The sequence below is a fragment of the Sabethes cyaneus genome, chromosome 2 (genome assembly GCF_943734655.1).
Source record: "Sabethes cyaneus chromosome 2, idSabCyanKW18_F2, whole genome shotgun sequence".
Lineage (NCBI taxonomy): Eukaryota > Metazoa > Arthropoda > Insecta > Diptera > Culicidae > Sabethes > Sabethes cyaneus.
Window position 1 is genome coordinate 95,680,131 of NC_071354.1, and position 20,933 is coordinate 95,701,063.

A 20,933-nucleotide genomic window follows, 5' to 3' on the forward strand; every position below is an offset into this window, starting at 1 on the left:
ATCATGATTAACTTTCAGTTATCACAAGAGATTGATTACTGGTAAGCAGAGGTAATCAGTAAAGTAATCAACAGTAACTTTTTTCATAGGTGTGTAGTAATCAATGCTGTTGGAAACCCCTTGTGAGTGGCCATCATTTTTTCTTTCATTTTGTTCAGTTTTGACAAATTTGCAGGGTTTTAATATTTCTGGCATTTCTGCTGTCATCGCAGTACCCACTTTTTGACAGTCCAACAGGCAACTTTCATAGACAAAATGGCAGCAGAGCGCAGACGTTGCTGAGACGCAAACAGATCTTTGCTGAAGATCGAATTTCAGCCTAGAAATTATCAAATTATTGTTAAATTAGTAAAGTATTGCCGAAAAGTCGAAAGCATCTAAGAATAGTTTGCTAGATGATACTAGTGGGCACATAATAATAATGAATAGTGAGTATAAGTGAAGACGATTTGAAAGTGAATTTTTTCTTCCTGAGTGCTGTGCTAGCCGAATAGTACCTATCTATGTGAATGAGCAAAGGTTATTCAATAACTTCTGGAGTACACCATCGAAGATGCTGTGGTAGCGGGGAAGGAATGGAAATTTTCTCGCCTGCTGGAAATTAGGAGTCCAAGGTAAGTTAGGTAATTGATTTTTTTTTATTTCACTTGGTAGTTAATTTTGTGTTTTCTGTATGTTCTCATTAAATATTCTAAAAAATGAATGCTCGAGCATGATTATAAAAATAAGTCTATCGATATTAATTACGGGCTGTAAGATTTTTGTATTTATTACATGAAATCCCGAAGTTAGTAGAACAGGGAAAAGCAATTTGAAACGGATTTTTCTTGTAGCACAAATATGTGACTTCGCCTTGATGTATATTCATTGCAATATTTGTGTACTTGGAGTTTCACTATATAGTCCGAAAGTTTAAACTAAGCTTACAAGTTCGGTTTAAATTAATCTAGATCGAATCAATGCTACAATATTTTTTCTTAAAGTGCTAAAAAAACTCGATAAATAAAGCACACCGAAATATCCAAGGATCTCGAAAAATTAAATTTAATATACGCTATTATATTGATTTGATATAAGTATAATAAATATCCTTCGAATCAATCCTACGCATTTGAAAAAAAACTTGAAAAAGTCGTCTCGAACTGCGATGACGTGCTAATTAGCTTTTTGACTGTGTATAATAGTCAAAGGTTAGTGTACGATTATCTTGTTTGATTGTACAATAAACAAGTGTTTTCATCCCAGCAATAATATTGATGATCACGAACTAATTCGAAAATCTGTTCTATCAACATACTATGAATTATAGAAGGGTTTCCTGGGGCCTGGGCTAAGAACGTAGTTTCGAGATGATCCGGCATATGTCCCTACAGAAACAAAATAAGTCAGATGAACGAACGACGACGATTAGTCTAACTATAAGACAGTCGGCGTATGATCGAATCTCGACTGGGAGAACCTGTTAGAGTTAATAGATCAAAGCCTCGCAATTGTTCTGAACAAAATAACAGGTTGGTTGCGAAATCTGTCGGAATAAAGCAGGCCAAATTCCGTCGGAATGCAGCACTAAGAATTTGCTTTGCTATACTACTTAGTTTGGGGACAATAGTGCCTAATTCTGCTTGAAGCTTTCTCATCTTTCTTACTGGCTTAACACGATGGTGCTTCAAATAGATCATCTTTTTAGGATGTGCTACGTTTCGGACATATAACTTTCCACTTTCCGAAAAAGTAAAATTTCGGCGACAAGTTGCTTATCGAATCCATGCCGAATTCAGGAGACGTTTCTCGGTCTTGGTCTTGGGCTGCCGTTCTCCAGTCCCTAACATCCGCTGCTTTAGCATTCACGTCAACAGCGCTCATCCAATGGGTACGGGTCTGCCTCGAAGCCGTCGGCCTCTGTCGGGTTCTGTGCTAAATATTGTTTTCGCTGGTCTTTCATCCGGCATCCTTGCTACGTGATCGACCTATTTAGCCTGCCGTGTTTTAGTCGCTTCACAATATCCGCTTGGTATATTGCATGCTTCATGCGCCTGCGCCACACTCGCCTGATTATTTACAAACAATTATTGGATAAATCCTTCATATACAAAGAAGTAACTTTGGGGCGAACCAACCAACGGTTGAAAGCCCCATCAAATAGTAAATAAATAAACAAAGAAGTAACATATAACCTAAGCTTATGTCTAATAGTAATCGAGCCCATGCCAGTGGCTATAATATGCTCAAGCGCATTAAATGCGTTCATAAAACGGGAAGTTGGTTCGTGATATGAATAGTTCCTAGAAGGAAACGATGGATCGAAGGTATTACGTCGTCAAAATGTAACCAGGCTGTTGTTGAAAGTTAATCGCATGGTCATGCTTTGGCTAACTGTTCGTCCTGAGAGTACGTTTTTCCGGAAACACAATATCAGCTATCTTATGGCTCGATTGAACCATGTTATACTATACTGCGGACGCCAAATAACGCTAGTGACATCCAGTTTGCTTCTGACGAGACCTTTGTAGGGTACGGGAGAGTATTCCCATCACGCTACTAATTTCGGCATACATTACCTTTTTTGGCTACACTTTCCCAAATAAAAACTTTGCCGCTATATAACAATACAGAAACAAATGTAGCACTCATAGGCTTTAATCTGTTATAACTATTTTCATAAAAATGTAAGTAATTTTATTCAATAAACATCAAAACCACTGTTTTTTCCACTAGCACGTAACCAGGCTGAAAAATCCAGCAGCAATCGCTTACGCGTATCCGCTCTTGATGACGGTTTGGAAAACACACAATTATGATCACGTTTACTTATTCTAGAAACTAAACAGCTGTGAATATGCTATCACAGAACAGTTCTACTTCTTTTTATCACAGAAGAACACAAAAATTCCCCTCTGATATGAAAATATAAATCAATTCATTCACCAGCCAATAGCAGCATTTTGTTTTTAATTCCAGCATATGGTGCGTTATTTACACTACTACCAATATATGTGCTGACATATCTGGTATTTGAGTGACAACTGGTGCTAATGTACATGAACGATTCAATGACACACTAGCGCCAGCAGCAAGCTGTTGTCACTGCAAAACTAATTATCTTCAATGAACCCGGAATGTAGGCAATACCGGCACGTTATCCATCGGTCTCTTTTGGTCTGTTTTTGCAAAGCATCTAATCCCTGTGCTAGCTATTTCGGCCTGTCGGATTTAAAAAACACAGACACCACTATAGAAAACGGGCTCAATTTGGCCGCAGCGACTTCATCATTTCTCGCGACTATAACTCAAATTCAGTAGCGTTTTATTAAGACCAAAATACACGCCGATATTCAGTAAATATTATTCTATCAACTGGTATAAAAATCTTGTCTCGAATAAATATAGTTTCAACGTAGTTCTTGAATATTGTTCAGGCTACCGCTTAATGGGCTGGAAATACCCACCCATACCCTAGATCGCCAGTATTGAATACGCATCCGTTTTGTGAAATTTTCTGACCAGCTAAAAATGTTTTAGGCTCTCGTTAATCACGTTGTCAATATGTCTTACAAAGGGAAGTGATCTAATGAATGTTAACCCTAGGTCATGTACAATTTCCTGCGCGCGGTATATTACAATTCCGGTTAAAGCAGTTGAAGAATATGAGGCTAACTTTCCTAGTAAATGTCATCACTGAACACTTATTCCTATTGAATTTTAATTCGCAGTTTTCACAGAAGCTTTCAAAAGGTTTTAAAGCGAGCTGCAGCTTCAGGCAGTCATTCATGGTCTTAATGGGAAAGCATGAGTCGTCTTAAGCATGAGTTAGAGCGATTGCGTATGAGATAGCTTCAAGCAATTTATTCATTAAACCATATGATACTGCGTGAACGTCGCCTTCAATTGAGAATCGTCATTCAACAATGAAGCAATAAAACTTTGGTTTGAACTGAAGCTGCATTGTTTCGCTTCAAAACTGGTTTTAATTAGCGTCAGCACGGATTTCACTTCACTAGACACCTTGGCCTTGGCAATTCGGTAATGAATTTCTTGATTCTTCGTCTCTCACTGGGCACTTAGGGCGCATAGTTGCCCATTCTTTCACAATTTTTGCACTCCATTGGCGTCGCAGATTAAATCCAGTCAATGAAATAGTTTACTTTTGATCTCACTTTTGACCTCACTTTTGACCTAGCTCCCTAAGTCGCACTTGACAATCTATACCTATAAAAATGAATTTCTGTCTATATGTTTCTTATAGAACCGAAAACTACTGAACCGTTCGGCGTGAAAATTTGCATGTAGGGGTTTTTGGGGCCGGGGAAGGTTCTTATGATGGGTAGAAACCCCTCCCCCACTAAGAGGGGGGGGGGGGCTCCTATACAAATGAAATCCAAATTTCCTCATATCTCGAGAAGTAAACAAGCAAATGGAACCAAATTTGGCATGATGGGTTCTAAAAGGCAGGATATTTTTCTATGGTGAATTAGGTCCCTCCCCCCTTTAGGAGGGGTGGGGGTCTCCAATATAAATGAAATACAAATTTCCTCATATCTCGACTAATCAAGCCAATGGAACCAAATTTGGTATGGGGGTTTTTAGAGGCATGAATTTATTTTATGTTAGTTTGAGATTCCTCCCCCCCTTTAGGAGGGGGTAGGGGGATAAGGACTTTCCGAATAAAACTTAGAATAAAAATTTTTGCGTAACTCAAAAACTAATCGTACTCCAGAAATTTTAAACTTCCATAAAACATTAGTCAATAATAAGACCACCAAAACCTATCTATAGTAGCACTAGATGATTCAGGGCGAGACGGGCGCAGGCCGCGAGTGTTGCCGGCGACCCGCCGTCGGAAGCGCCGGCCGCTGCGGGGAGAGAGCCGTCCCTCGGAAATCACCACTGTCTAGGTTTATTTGAATCGTTTGTTTGAGAAACCCCACAAGTCCACTCGACACTATTGTTGGAAAACAACAAAAAACTGATTTTCTCAAAATTTTGAACCAATCCTTATATTTTTTGGTATGAGGTTCTATGATAGTATCTAAAATACATTATGTAGACTTATCTTTTTATCAAAATAATGACTCTGGCTAAAATTACAAGGCTTTAAAGTTGATGGATATTTGGGGTTTCTCAAACAAACGAGAAATTGACGGTGCACTTAAGTAGTTTTAGGCCGTTTTTGTTCAAACTTGTGATCTATCCATGTTCATAGTATGTAATTTGCTACCATATATCACTGGGGATGTTAATTTAGTACGTACCGCTAAGAAGAAGAAGAAGAAGGAGAGGGGCACTTATTATTATTTATTAAAATTTTTGAAGTAGAATAATACAAGTTTTAGAAAAAGTTTTGTACTTTTTTAATCAAAATTTTTATTGTTTGCATTTACCTATTAAAAATAAAAGGTAAATGGAATAACGGCGATTTTGAATTGCATAAATGGACCAGAGTAACACGGATTCACATCGAATAGAATACCTTAATACTTTGCTAATAGTAATTAAGGATATAATCAGAAAATAAAAATTTTAAATCTTGAATAACAACCGCACTATGATTATGGAGCAGAATCTGAGAATATGGGTCGGTTCTCGAATTACGTTATACCAAAAAGAAATGGAGATACGTGAACAACACCTTAAATATTTCAAACGGATAAACTATTGATTTTACAGTTACTCGGGAGTGCTCGACTACTCACATTAGGAAAAGCAACAAGTTAACAAAAAAGATAAATAGAAGATAAAACCTTTTATTTATATATTGTGCTATTATTAACATTGTATAGTAAATGGTGGGTTACTGCTTTTGTGAGAAACGCATGGATAGTTTAGTCTGTCGATTTCCGGAACACTTTTTACTGTATCTAGATTACAAGAATAGTTTATTTACGTTTATCTTGTTGACTAACTAATCCAAGCTTATCTACATTTGCAATCAGCTCTCACTTTTTCAGCTAGAACATCCTTTTCTTTTCGATTTTATACGCCGTTCTTTTACTTTTAATAACTCTCTCCTTGTATTCTGTAGTCCGCCGAACACTATGTTTCTTCTTTTTGACTGTATCCAAGTCGTAATTTTTCGATTCCGAAGACATTTTTATGCTATTGAATTGTGTTGCAAATACTGCTTGCAACACTGCACGTAAATATTGATTGATAATTTTGTACCTATCGCAGCGCCGCTCTAGGTGATTATCGGAAACATGGATATTTGGGGTTTCTCAAACAAACGGATATTTGCAACCCAAATTAAAAGAGGTTCGTGGAACTAACTTTGTCTGGAACTTTGAGGGAAGGTGTAGATACCCTCAAAGATTCGAAAACTGTTAAAAAGTCAATTTTCGTAAAAATGGCGTTTGTGGGGTTTCTCAAACAAACGATTCAAAATTTGTTTTCTTAGCTATTATACTGACCTCTATTATTTTCCTTCATTTGGGTCCGAACGAGCGATAGCTAGTAAGAAGAGGATCACCCCTGCGAAATGGTACTTTGCGCAAAACGGTTTTCCGTGAAATGGTACATTCCGCGTGAGGTTTTTCACGAAATGGTATTCGGCGAAATGTTATACTATCATGGCGAATATTGCTATCCGCTTTGTTTTATCTGGCTAAGCAATAGGGGCGTTGTTTTCTACTTTGCTGTGCGGCAAAAATGCAATTTTGTATATTAAACTACCCATGCTTTCATAGTTAGCGTGCAAGCACCATATTCAAAAGAGTGCCTAATTCCAAACAGTTTCAAATTTTTCATAAATATTGACGAAATTCTAGCTATTTAAACAATTTAATCACTACATCTCATGATTTCATATTATTAAAATGGTTTAAATAGCTAAAGTTTTCTCAATATTTAGGAAAAATTTGCAACTGTTCAGAATTAGGCACTGTTTTGAATATGGTACTTGCACGGTACGTAACTGTCAAAATGAATCATCTAAGGATGAACTCCTCAGAAACTTGCAAAACTCGAGATTGTGATAAAGGTCATCCGAGATACATGATTTCTGTACAACACAGTATAAGCTTTGGGAATACGAAGTTTGTCGGGTCAGCTGGTGAAGCTTAAATATCAATGTCAAGAATGCGTTGCATTCTAAGAGTTTTCTAGGAGATCAGGCTCTTCGAAAGGAAAATGTTTCGGATTCGAGAACCATGCATATCAATTGTTTTCCAACCTTTTTGTCATCCAACATATTTTATATTGTATGTATGTATTTCGTTCTTTTTCTCTAGTTGCGAGAGAGAGAGTGAGTTTTCATCCGAGCGAAAATGATTCGCCAACATTTCGAGCAACCGCCTCTGGACTATCAACAGCAGCAACAACAACAGCAGCACCAGCAACAACTTCAACATCATGTACAGCAACAAGCAACTCAACAGCAGCAACAGATATCCAAAATCGTAAGCAGTCCCCCGCCGCAAATTGTTGGAACAACAATGTGTGTGGCAAAGCTTCTTGTAGGGCTAGACCACGCCCCTTTGTCTTTTAATGTGCGACAAAGGATTATTGGCGAAGGGGGTACTAACTTGAATTATATACGCTCTGAAACTGGAGCGATAGTAACTCTTCGTGGCCGTGGTTCACTCGCGATCGATCCGCAAACTGGCCAGGAAGCACTGGAACCGTTGCAGTTGTGCATTGAACATCCAACGTGAGTGATCTCATATAGTTGCTCGACACTTTATATTTGACTAAACGCGTTATTTTTCGTATTTTTTCAGTTTGGAAGGGTTCCAACAAGCAAAGCAGCTTGCTAAAAATTTAATCGAAACACTGCAGGAAGAACTTAGTTTGTTTCAGGAAAATATTGCACCAAAACAAAATTTTCAGCTGCTTCCTCAGCCAACGCTAGTCCAAACTACTCAGGTGCCTCAAATGGCACCAATGATCCGTGCTCAGCACATTACACAACCAAATGGCATAATGCACCAACCTCCACCTCCCGTGATGCAACAGCAAGGATTCGTGCAACATCCGCAAAGTCAGCCACCACCACCACAGATCATACAACAACCGCCAACGATAATACAGTCCCATGTGCCGGTACAAATTCATCAACAACCGAGCAATGTCGTTATTTCGCAGATTCAAACTGCCCCGCAGTTGACCAATGTGAATAATCCGCCTCCGGGGACGCAAATCCGACCATCCATAATGCAGATCAAAAACACTCTGCCTCCTCATCTTTCGCAACCTCCACCTAGCATGCAAATTTCTCAACCTGCAGAAGCTCCGCAGCAAATTCTAGTGAATCAAGCCCCGCCTTATCAGGTACAGTACATTCAGCAAAATCCTCCAATTCAAACTAGCAGTGGGCCACATCCTGCCGGTCAGGTAACGATTCAACACGTCATTCAACCACAACCACAGCCAATTCAGGGAATAATGCAAACCACACTGCCTCCACCGCAGTTCGATCAATTTCAGCGTCCACCGCAAGGCCAACAGATTATTACCGTGCAAGGAAGTGGAGCATTCATGGTTCCTCCTCCAAATATCGTACATCAAACGGTTGCTCCACAACCTCCAAACCAAATAATCGTTCAATCGCAACCAATGATCACCCAACCGCCTCCCAATCCCATGCATCAGGAGTTGATTCAACCTGGAATGCAGCCCCCAATGGGACCGCCCCCGATGACGCAGGTTCCAATGGTGGTCAACGGGGCCGACGACAAAAAACCAGGCGAAATGCATTTGAAGCCCGAACAAATAAAACTCGAAGAAGGTCCGCCACCCGGCACTATAATCCAGCAAATTGCCAAACAAACTGTGATCCCTGTTTCTTCAATGCAAAGCATTACTTTGAGCCAACCGCCACCTCCAATCATGTCAGTTCCGCCCCCGACAGTACAGCATATCGTTGGAAATACGATTATTACATCGCAACCGAATCATTCCATCAGTCATGCTATTCCGCAACAAATCTACAGTCAAATACCGGTCTCGATTCAATCTTTTCAACCGCCTCCCCAACAAATTCATATGAATGGTGGAACACATTTTGTGGTCAATACTCCCCAACAGTGGGCACCGAATGGAACCGCGCCTCCACCGCAAATCCAGCAAGTTCCGGTTAGCTCTGTTCAAAATATTCAATTCGCTCCACAGCCGATGCGCAATCCGAACGAGATTCAAATTATAAGCACACCAGCGATCATCAGCGCGGCCGAGTATCGACCCCCGCAGCAGCATATTATCACAACTAGCTCGTTTAATCCGCAAATGCAGCCACCGCAAGGTAAACCAAAGCGTTCCAAAATGATGCCTTATTTGTAACTAAATCCTTTTCAGGAGTGCAAGTGATTCACACGGTTCCTCCACCACATCAGCAGATAATAACGAGCATACCAAGTGCTCAACCACAAATCATTGAAGCACCACCACATCCAGTGCCACCACCACATCCGGGGCCAACACATCAAATCATTACGACACCGGTTCCCCCACCACCACCCCCATATACGACGGTGCAATACACGACAGCACACCATGAACCGAAGGTAGTATGCTGTATAGAATTGTGGCAACTATTGCTATTACTTTCCAATCAATTTTAGCAATCTATGGACATGCAACAACAGCATCAGCAGCAGCAGCATCAGCAGCAATTAGCAATGCGACCGGGACAGAAGCGTAAACATCCGGAAGATGATTCGCACAAAAACATTCCACCCAAGATGGGCATGGGGTAAGTGAGAGTTCGATCTGTAATCACCTAAAATTTCTCAGTGGCAGTCGATATATGATGCATGTATACTACTAACGTTGCAGTCTGCAATATAGCGATGAGCAGGTTGGTCCTGTTTTGGACTGCAACGATTTTTGTTTTCTCGAATTAAAACGCGATTTTGGGTCGCGTTCGTTTTTTTTGTTGTAAAAAGTCTCATTCGGAAAACACACAGACCAAATTATTAACGCAAGTAGTAGCTTAAAAACTTAAACATTATACCATCTGTGTATAAAATCGTTGTTCAGTTTACATAAAACTGTTTGACATAATTTATTAGCAAATAGTTATGATTAGTCGGCAAAGAATTTGTTAGATAGTTGTTTACAACCGTACATGTTTCTAAGATAGAGACGGCAACATTGCTCCGTCCATTTATTATATTGATAATAATTTATTGTTGATGTTTCTATATGACATATAAATACTAAAACTATTGTACTTCCAGGTGACTAGAGAAGCGTATGCTATCAGCATGTGGGAAAACGGAAAAACCCAATATAGCAATGTGCATAAATGTTTTATCCTCCACTATTGGTGGTGCCTACCTTATTAGGCGTAATTTATCATTGTTTATTTGATTTTCAGATAAGAGGGAGTGTGGTAAAGGTATTTACTCTAAGCAGAAAATCATTTTATTGAACAACTTTTTTGAGTTACTTTCACCATTACTGATAAGAATGATTATAGTTGGTTGTTGTTGGTATCTGTTTGACGATTCTCGCTCACAGAAATATAGTCAGTATCATAAACACTTTTTCCATAGATATTCAATATGTTATCAAGAGCACGATATGAAACTTACTTTAAAAATTGATGAATGCATTTTCTATTGCTATTAAATTCTTGAGCGACGAAAATGTCTTATCTATTAGCCAAGGATAGACAAAGTTACTCACTCTCTTACATTGTTGGTCATATTAACCCTCTCTGTCCCATGGTAGCACAGGTGCTCCATGACTTCCGATACTAAAATTGGCCGATTAAATTTTTGATGCATTCAAATATGGATATTTTGATTTTATAACGTAGTAAAAACATTGTTTTACAAGCTGTATAGTTGCGTTTGACGAATTGCTGATTAATAGATTTTCTACATGATCAAAAACTGTAAACCACCAAAACACCCCTGCGACAGAGAGGGTTAAGTTAACATGAACGCCGATTACGCCGAATCAAGATGCTTTAAGATGTACTGTGATAATTCCCCATATATTTAAAATAATCGACGTTCGTATATCCTATCGTAGCGAGTTGTCATACTCATTCCTCATTGGAATAAGTAGTGTATCTAAAAAAATCTGAAACAATTTCGAATCAGATTCGTTGCAATCTTGGATGTGGGAAAGAAAACCTCACAAAGGATAAAATTCGAACTTGTCATAACTAATACTAAGTGAGCTTATTGAAAAAGTATGCCGTTGCCCAGATTGATTGTTGTCCGAACCCAAATGTCTATAAAAATGGTTTTGTTTTTTTAAACTGTAGGAATGCGTAACACGGGAAATCGCTGAATTCTTTATGGCGAACATCTCTTACTCAAATTGTCAAATTGTGGGTATAATATCAAAAAGTATGTGGTAGTGATAGACGAATATCCAGAGGAAAGTAAGAGAAAACCGCTTGAAGAGAGATAGAGTGAGGTAGTAGAGATAAAGAGAGTAAGATAAAGAGATAGAGAAAATAAGATGGACCGATAATGAGATGGAGATATGTGAAGAAAGGGAATGAGAGAAATAGAGATTGAGAGTGAGAGAGATTGATACAGATAGAGACAGTGAGAAAGAGAAATAGATAAAGTGAGATGGAGAGATAGAGACAGTGAAATGGAAAGATAGAGAAAGTGTTACAGGGTGGTAGAGAAAGTGAGATAAAAAAAAAGAGAAAATCGGATGGGGAGATAGATAAAATCAGATGGAGAAATAGAGAAAGTGAGATAGTGAGATAGAAAGATAGGGAAAGTGAGATGTATAGATAAAGAGAGTGAAATGAATGAAAGTGAGACGGGATGACTTAAAGAAAGTGACTGAGAGAGAGAATTCAACAGCTACCTTTATTCGCTAAATCACGAGCAACATGTCAAAAGGTCGAATGTGTAAATAAGTGATTTTTTTGCGTTTCCTCTTTTACGCTTAGCAATACCGACGGCAACAATTTCTTACAAAACAGATGCATTCTAGTACATTTGCATCAGCGGGATAAGTGTAAGAGAGGTGACACGACGAGCATCTCTCATTTGCACATTCGACCTTTTGACATGTTGCTCGAGAAATCTCGGGTAATTTTTCAAATAGACCTATGTGACAATGAGAGATTCTCTTCGCGCCTCCTTTCTTCCGATTTGTAAGTATAGTAAATGTTACCGGTATTTCAGTTTACTATACCACATCTGTCAATATACCAAAAAACTTACCAATTTCCCTGACTTTTAAAAGTGAATCTCCATTAGGTTTACAGGACGACAGACTTGCCTTGCCAATGTTGTTCCCTCAAGTTATATGATATATAAACTTCATCCCTCCACGAGTCGTCAAATGCTCATAGATTAATGTGACAGTTCATAAAAACTGGGAAGTCGTCGCAGCCAACTATCGAATAAAGCCTCGGAAATCGAAAACCCACTCTGGATTCGTGCATACAGTAACTGGAATTGAGACCCAATATAGTAACCGGAATCTTGTTGGGAAATGAAGTGGGTAGGCTTTAGCTTCGATTTTACTATTCATCCACTGAACGTACCTACAAGATACCTGAGGCGGGCGCGCCACGAACAATCCCCACAAAATTTATGGACCCTCCCGGTGCCTTCAAATTGACCAGGTCAGACCTGCTCTACTCCGCTTTGATTGACACAACTACACAGGGAGTTCGATCGCACAAAACTACATTATACAACTAAATATGAGTTTACCCACATAGTATTCTACACCATAGAACTAACATATAAGCGGTTGTTGAAGGACTCGATGAACCACCTACCCTAGGAAGGGATTTTTCATACGCAAAAATCTATACCTATAAAAATGAATGTCTGTCTGTACGTTACTTGACTCGGAAACTACTGAACAGATCTATGTGAAAATTTGTATGCAAAGGTTTTTTGGGCAGGGAAAGATTCTTATGAACTAATCTAGCAAATGGAAGCAAATTTGGCATTTGGGTGTTACTGAAGGCAGAATTTCTTTCTATGGTAAATTGGGGCCCCCTCCTCTCTGGAAGGGGGAGCTCCCATACAACTGAAACAAAAATTTCCTCATAACTCGAGAACTAATCAAGTAAATAGAGCCAAATTTGGTGTGTGTGAGATTTTGGAGACATGAATTTATTTTATGATGCCTTGAGACCCCTCACTCCTGTGGTAGGTGGGGAGGACTCTCATATATGAGATCATAATACCGTGTACCCCCGCTGGAATGACCTTTCTTAATCTGAACATTTTTAATCTGAACCCCGTTGGTGTGAATGCGTTCACATTAAGGGGGCATAGTACTTTTTACACCATATTTTTTACCTCATTTCAAATATTTTATTCTCGATAACGCGAAAAGCGAATTGATTCGGGTTTTTTGCATTCCAAACATTGCACTTTATACTAATATTTACAATTTTGTTTGCATATGTGGACCTCGTCCCCTCTCCCCTACGGCTCCTTGAACATGATCGTTCGAAAAAAACATGATTTGCGGTACCATGGATTGGCGCCGGGGGTCTTATCCGAATTGAAAAATTCCAAAACGACATGAAAGTATATTAAATTATCTCGTGTTTGACCCATCCTTTTTTTAAAATTCGAACGTATAACAAAATGGCGGACATTCAAACATAAAAATAAGGTTTTTAGTCGAAAAAATTGACTTTAAATATTTCTAAAAAATACAAAAATAGTAATATCAAAAAAAGGATGGGTCAAACACTAGATAATTTTGTTGGCTTTAAAACAAAAAAAGAATCATAAGAATTGCTTGAGCCGTTGTTGAGATATTTATGGTACCGACTTTCAAAACCTGGTTTCGAGAAAAACGACGATGAACTTTTTATTCGCCGTGTAATCGCTGCAGACATGCGCGGTACAAATAGCTGTAACTTTGTCAATTTTTGGAATTCATTGAAATGACTTGAAACACATATGGTCAAAATGTTAATCTTTCGAAATAATCAATAAAAAAAAAATCGATTTTTTTAAGTTGAAAAAGTACTATGCCCCCTTAAAAACTGATCAAGCGTCATTCACAATTGACGGTCAAGTTGATCGGGCAAATTGAAAAAAAAGCAAAAAAACTTAATACGTTTCCTCTTGCTCAGCAGCTTTGGCAATATAGCTCATATGCAACTTATTTCTCTCCAGCACTCAAAATAGACTATTTTAGTTGATACTGTCCAGCCAATTTCTACTTCTACAATCTGGATGTTCAGAATTCGAGTATATTCAACATGTTTTCAAAACGTTTGTTTTCGTCAAATCAAAACAACAAGGTCATAGGGTGCGCGCCTTGCGCGTATGTGAAAGTGAATAGAGTTACCAAATATTCAGATTAAAAATGAATTCGCCTGATCTGAACGAGTTTTTTTTTCATATTAGCGGGGGTTGAGTGTTCAACAAATTTTTGCGTAATTCATAAACTAATCGAATTCCAGAAATTTTAGAGTTCTATAAAACATTAGTCATATAACAAGACCACCAAAAACTATCTATAGTGACACTAAGTGATTTAGGGTAAGACGGCCGCAGGCTGCGAGTATCGCCGTCGACCCGCCGTCGGCAGCGCCGGCTACTGCAGCGTCGACCCGCAGAAATCGCCTCTGTCTAGGTTGATTCGACGAAATATTATACAATCACGACGACTATTTAATACTATCCGCTTTATTTTATCTGTCTAAGCAATAGGGGAGTAGCTTTCGACTTTACTGTGAGGAAAAATTGAAAATTTGTATATTAAACTACCCATGCTTTCATAGTTACGTAACTGCCAAAATCTACGGTTGAACTCCTCAGAAATTTGCAAAACTCGATATTGTGGCAAAGGTCATCCGAGATTTACGATTTATGCACAGCACAGTTTAATTTGTGGCAATACGAAGTTTGTCGAGTCAGCTAGTAACTGATAAACATGAAGCACAGACAAACAGACGAGACACTCGCGTTAATTCCATCGTCCAATCAAAAACCACTCATTTTTCAAAAAAGCATGTTTCGCAACATGGCTACACCGCGGCTCGCGAGTTTTGCTTCGATTTTTCAGTACAAAACCTTTCAAATGTAAAAACCCTACAGCATAAAACCCTGCAAATGCAAGCTACTCCGCGACATGCATAACAGAGGGTGCTAGTGTGCAAACAAAATGTGTAGGACGATGGTTTTTAAAGGATTTTTTTATGTGTCATGTCAGTTCGCCAGTGCATGAAGAGAGCGCAAAACAAATGCTGCCTCACTGGTATGAGAGATAATTTTCGATGAAAATATATTTTACTTCACACTCGCTCTCAGACACGCTTGTTTTGGACTGGCAAGTGTAAAATATGAAATTGTCTTTGTTACAAGTCGCCTAAATAAAGACAATTAGCCATATAAATAAAACAGTTTGCTTTGCTCTTCCCGTGTGGTGTAAACCAAAGCTAAGTCTTTTATTCATACGGCCCAAGACTTTCTTTGTGACTTGCACAACAGGAATAAGAATCAAAATTTGCTTGCTTATATTCGGGCGTACAATATTCACCACTGGTAAGTTAACAGCACAGACTAACAGACGTAACACTTCGAAAAAATTTCCTAACAAAACATCGTTTCAGTGACACCCCTAAAACTTGGAAAAAACACTAGCATCACCTGGTGCAGTCTTCGCGTTACGCAGAACAGGTTGCTATAAATTTACGTGTATATTATTTGACAACAACGCCAGCGCAGGCGAGCGGCGTTCTCGCGCAGCTACAGTTGTTTGAGTCTTGGCTTAAGGAAAAATTTGAAATGATCGTTTTTATTGACGATGGAATGAGGCCTCTATAACTGACGACGCAGTGAGAATAGATGTTTAATGCGTAGTCAATGACTGAAGGATAGTAAGTCGAAACGTGCGCTGAAAGAGCATAGTCTTTATTTTCACCGAAAAAATCATCTAAAGTGAGATATAAAATTCACGGTGACAAAATCTAACAATACTTAATGGTAGATGGTGAATGACCCTCTGGGTTTAAACCACATTAAAAAACATGTTAGTTACTGTGATTATTATGCGTGCACTAACAAACTAAGTAAGCTATGTATGACAGCTAATGAATTTCAATATAACATTATTATTTGTTATATTCATTAACCCTCATATATAGCTTACTTCCTTACTTGAAGACTACGCCAGCAATGTTATTACCTATAATATCTGTAATAATGTCATATACTGAATTGTCCATTTTATGCAGGGGGAGGATGTGGCATTCTGGTATTTATAGCATATAAGAGGATTTGCCTGGAATGTGTAATGTGTGTTAATGACACATTATTTGGGTAGCTGTCGGTAGCGTATAACCGACACAGAGATAAAGTGTCGGAGTCGGTTGACAGCTTTCCGCGTAAGTGGTAAGAGCGGTCTGTTGAATGAGATAGAGAATGGCAGGACATCACAGTTGGTACCAGGCTCGGATTGGTGATTTAAAAAATGATGGGACGGCAACTCTGTTCGGATTTCTTTTTAACTTGTCTGTCACGTCATTTCCGCTTCGCCTGATTCTGGTGCATTTGAAGATTTTTGCGAGGGAGCGTAAGGATGGTAACGTCACTTGTTAGGTCACCATAATCTTAATCAATGCTTGATTCGTCGTCCGCAATCTATTCATCATAAGCTTCGATATCGTTTGCTTTATCTTCGTCATGTGGCAATTTTCTAGCTTCGAAGACCTCCTCGAATGCAAAAGGATCACCCAGATGTCTTGCGATCAGGTACCGTTGGCTGAGTGTTGAAAGTTGATGATAATTGCTCTACTATCACGGTTCTTGACAATTTTCTTAGATTTCGTGTCTCGCAAACGGTACGCCTTGGTTCCTTTATCGAATCCTGTGAGTATGCTTTGATAGTACTCTAAGTTGTCAATTAAAAAGACGAATGGCTGTCGTTAATAGCTATACAAACAAATAAATAATTAGTATGCATACGTACGCTTTTGGATCCCACTTCTTGCGCTTTTGTTTGGGAACATGTGCCATCGCTTTCAACCCGAAGACTCGAACATGTGCTAGGTTGGGGTTCCTGCCGGACATTTCTTCTGGTGTCATCTCGCGCTCTCGTTAAGATCGCGGATTCTGATCACGGATTCCCAAATGCCTTAAATGGTCTTCCAACCATTCGATTCGTAAATTCTTTTGTATTGTCAGTTCGGAGTACTTTAATCTTCTTGCCTTGTCGCTCGGCCGTGGAACAAAAATCTTCGAGCGCATCGTAAACGTTTTCCGCTGATTTTTCCCGCAGAAAATCACGAAGATTCGGAGACAATTACCATCCGTTAACGTCAAATAATACCTATTCTAAATGCCGACAGCCTCGTACACCACGCATTACCCTTCTTGAGTAGGATTTGAAGTACATTCCCTTGCAATATGGCCAATTTTATGGCATCGCTTACATTTTGGCCCTTCGTTGGATGACGGATTCAGTTCTATGCTAGCGAGCTATGTTCGCGATGAAATCAATGAAGAATATTCATCGAATCAATCGATAATTTTGTCGCAAATTCTCCAACCATTGCAGATTAGAGATTTGGGAGTTACATTTGACCGCGAGCTTATCATCAAACCTCACTAAAGCATTGAAATTGGCATGAAAAATCGGGGGGCAAAAAAATAATATATGGGATAGAAGTCAATTTTTTTATAAAGTCAATTGTCTTCGGGCTCTACACTACAGCCTAAAAAAAACTCGAAAATTGAGTATATTACCGCTTCACGGCTCAGAAATGGAAATTTCAAACAACGGAATTTCTGAAAATCGGCAAAAAAAAATTTCATTCCATTTTGTCTTTCTTTTCGTATTTTTTGCACGAATATATAAAAAACAAGAATAGATTCAGTTTTCAGGTTTAAACTTTAAGTAAAAATGCTAAAAACGCAGTTTTTTTTGCTCGATCAAAAAAATCTCTTTGTTTTTTGTTTTCCCCTCCCTTCAGTTGGCCAACACCGGAAGGACAAAAACTTTTTTAAATATTTGTAATGGCCTAATATTCTTTCAATAGTAAGCGTGGAGCAATTCGTTGAAAGTGATAGTGAAACAAGTTTATATGTAAGTCACGAATGACCCAAGCTGTTAAAGTGACTATAATCAAAAAATTGGTATCAGTAGTAATGGTCGTATTTTTGAAGCCTAATTTTTTACTGAACTTTACCAAACTTTTATATTTATTGCGGTTTTATCGACAGTTGCCAAGTATTATCAACTTTACGAATTGATTTAGAATAGCAACAGGTGAGTGTCGATAGCAGCCTTGCTTAAGACATGGTTTGCTAAATGTAATTATACTTTAATGTATGTAATTGTGATGCATTGTAGTAGTACGTAGGTACAGCAAAAAAATTATTTCTGTATTCACTTAACGTGAATAAACGATAATATAAAACATAAAATTACAGCCATGTTTTCTAATAAAAAGATTTACTTCCTATCTATATCGGACTGCAATTTCTGCAAGACTGAATAATTTTGTTTGGGTTAATGCTAGTATATTTCTTAATTTACACATTGAAATAAATTTAAACTAGGTCAAAACATGTTAGTGACTGCTGGTCAGTCGTGAACGGAGAGTTACATGTCGGATATCACACTTATATAATAATTCATATACGCTAACAAGATATCGTAGATCGAATTTGTTTTAATTTATTTATTTAAATCAAGTACCATTAGTGGCAGGTTAACTAAACGTTGAAAGAACGTAAGTAATTCATCGTATCGGACGGAGCAATGTTGCCGTTTTCAATCTGACTGCAATATATTTCTTCACTACATAAAATATATTCTATACATATACAAATAACACTTAATTTTAAGACTAAACATTCACGAAAATTTAAATAGGATGAATCTGAACAGCGGCTCGGTGACAGCAAAAAGCACGATGTCTGCATCGTCAACGGCAACGGTTACGACGTCGTCGACGTCTGGCGGTCTAATAACATCGCAAATTACTTCAAGCCCTACAGGTACCGTATTTAGTGTCAAACATGCCAAATTGATTGTTACATAAAATACACACCACTATATATAATGATGATGATCAGTCGACGGGTCTGTGTACAAAATTTAACTCTCGGCGTGGCGTTTGATGATGGAACGGATCGACGTGCAATAAGGACGAATGGTTGCCACATTCTAGATGCTGTTTACGTCACCTTAAATGCTAGTTTGTAAGAGTTTTCCTATTTCCAGGTTGCCAGCGGAATGAGTAATGAGCAATATTGTTGCCTCACAAGCCGAGTCTTATTGCATACATTCTTTTAAAATTACCATACTCGTTCACTAGTGTTGTCCATGAATGAGGTTTCGGGAAAACGGAAGCGTTATTTGTTTCCTTATATCGTTATTACCCGTGACAATGGTTGTTATCATTTTTTACTATTTTTCTCAGTTGCACTTAAGGTTAGTTTTTGTGTATGAATGAAATTTGTTGTAAAATGAATTTGTTTTTCTTTTACCTGTACTAATCTAAATTTTTAAAGAAAAATTTTAACCAACTGTACTGTCATTTTTAGTTCAATCAGCTGAAATATTTGCATATGATTCCTTGACATTAATAGTTACTAGAACTAGATTTTAAAAACCTCATTTGTGGATGATGTATGGTTGTATGGTTGCAAAATTATTCAGACTTAAATAGCTTTTGTTTCTTCGGAAATGTTCACTCACCATGTGCCATTAACACCGCTTCATTGTTGTTAAGTCCTTGTTTTCGCACAAAGAGACCCAAAACAACTTATTTTATCTCAACCAAAAACTTTGGTTGAAGCTATCAACATTTTCTTCTTCATTCAGCTTATTCCCCACCACAGGCACCGCTAAGATGATTACCCGAGCAGTAATGGATTCCAGAATTTATTGCATCGATTTATTCATATTACTCTTTAACCAATCCATTGATTAATGCCATGTTATTGTATGAAACGCTAATTTTCTTTGTGTGTTCTCTTCCTCTTGTTACACCATTTTTTCGGTGTGCTATCATAGATGAAATGCAAAATCCGGAAAATGTTGGACCTAAGTCGGGAAACGAGCTGCAGTCCGACGGCGAGCAATGCGTCGAAGCTTTTGGCGCAATCGGCGTCGGCAGCAGCAACAACAACAACAACAACAACAACGCCAACGGCAGCAACCACAGCAATCATCATAGCGGATCGAAGCAGCTGCAGCAACAGTCGACTGGTGGAAACAATAGGTCACGCGGGTCGTACCGCTGTAACCAACCGTTCTACGTGAACGTTAGTGGTAATGGACGTAACAATAACAACGGCAGCTATCAGCTGAACAGTTATCAGCGAAATTTCGATCCATCGCCGCAACCCGCACCACCGCCAAAGTGTCGGTGGTAGATATTATTAACTTCCATTTTATGGAATTGTACATGAGGTTTGGATGAGAGATCTTTTCTTGTGTTGTTGATGATTTTTATATCTGTAAATTACATTAGCGAGTTTAACGGCTAGTTCTTGTGCCGATCATTTAGCAAACACATTTGAATTGCATCTCAATCCTGTACTATAAAAAAAATGTTTGCAACAAACAAACAGTTTTGGCAAGTTAGAATGTGTTATTTAAAAATAGATATTATTTTGCTGATAATGTTTGGTTTTATTTATTGGAGAAAAAGTTCACTTCTGTTCTGTTGGATCGATCTACGAAAATATATATGTTTACTACCAAAACGTAGGCGAGATGCGATCTCAAGGCTGCAAGGGTGTGTTGGTAGTCAATACGAAATAATCGTCAGGAGAGAAACCTGACTTGAAGGTCTAACACGTTCTTCCAACAAATCTTCGATTCGAACTATGAAGTTTCACTTTGAGCTCATAGAAATTCCTGTAGTAGTTCTGTCCTATATTATTTTAAATTCTTCCTTTAGTTATTCTTTAATTAATCTTTACAATGACGATTCTATGACGCACCGTTTTGAAGCTGAAAACATAAGCTACCGCACCATTATTGCCCCTTTTAAGACTATTTAGACTACTGTGATAATCATT

The 20,933-nt window shown here is 38.3% G+C and overlaps 1 protein-coding gene across 3 annotated transcripts; it reads left to right on the forward strand.

Moving 5' to 3' along the window:
* The first annotated feature begins 293 nt into the window (after nucleotides 1-293).
* LOC128734406 (ataxin-2 homolog) lies at nucleotides 294-20,522 on the forward strand. Of its 3 annotated transcripts, none has more exons than XM_053828602.1 (7): nucleotides 294-623; nucleotides 7,224-7,642; nucleotides 7,713-9,232; nucleotides 9,286-9,494; nucleotides 9,552-9,682; nucleotides 18,775-18,899; nucleotides 19,921-20,522. In XM_053828602.1, the coding sequence occupies exons 2-7, from the start codon at nucleotides 7,260-7,262 to the stop codon at nucleotides 20,280-20,282; spliced, it is 2,730 nt and encodes a 909-aa protein (XP_053684577.1). In that variant the 5' UTR covers nucleotides 294-623; nucleotides 7,224-7,259; the 3' UTR covers nucleotides 20,283-20,522. The 3 variants fall into 3 exon arrangements, with proteins under 3 accessions (XP_053684577.1, XP_053684576.1, XP_053684578.1); XM_053828601.1 differs by having other exon boundaries at nucleotides 294-614; XM_053828603.1 differs by lacking the exon at nucleotides 18,775-18,899 and having other exon boundaries at nucleotides 294-614; nucleotides 19,921-19,986.
* Nucleotides 20,523-20,933: the final 411 nt, after the last annotated feature.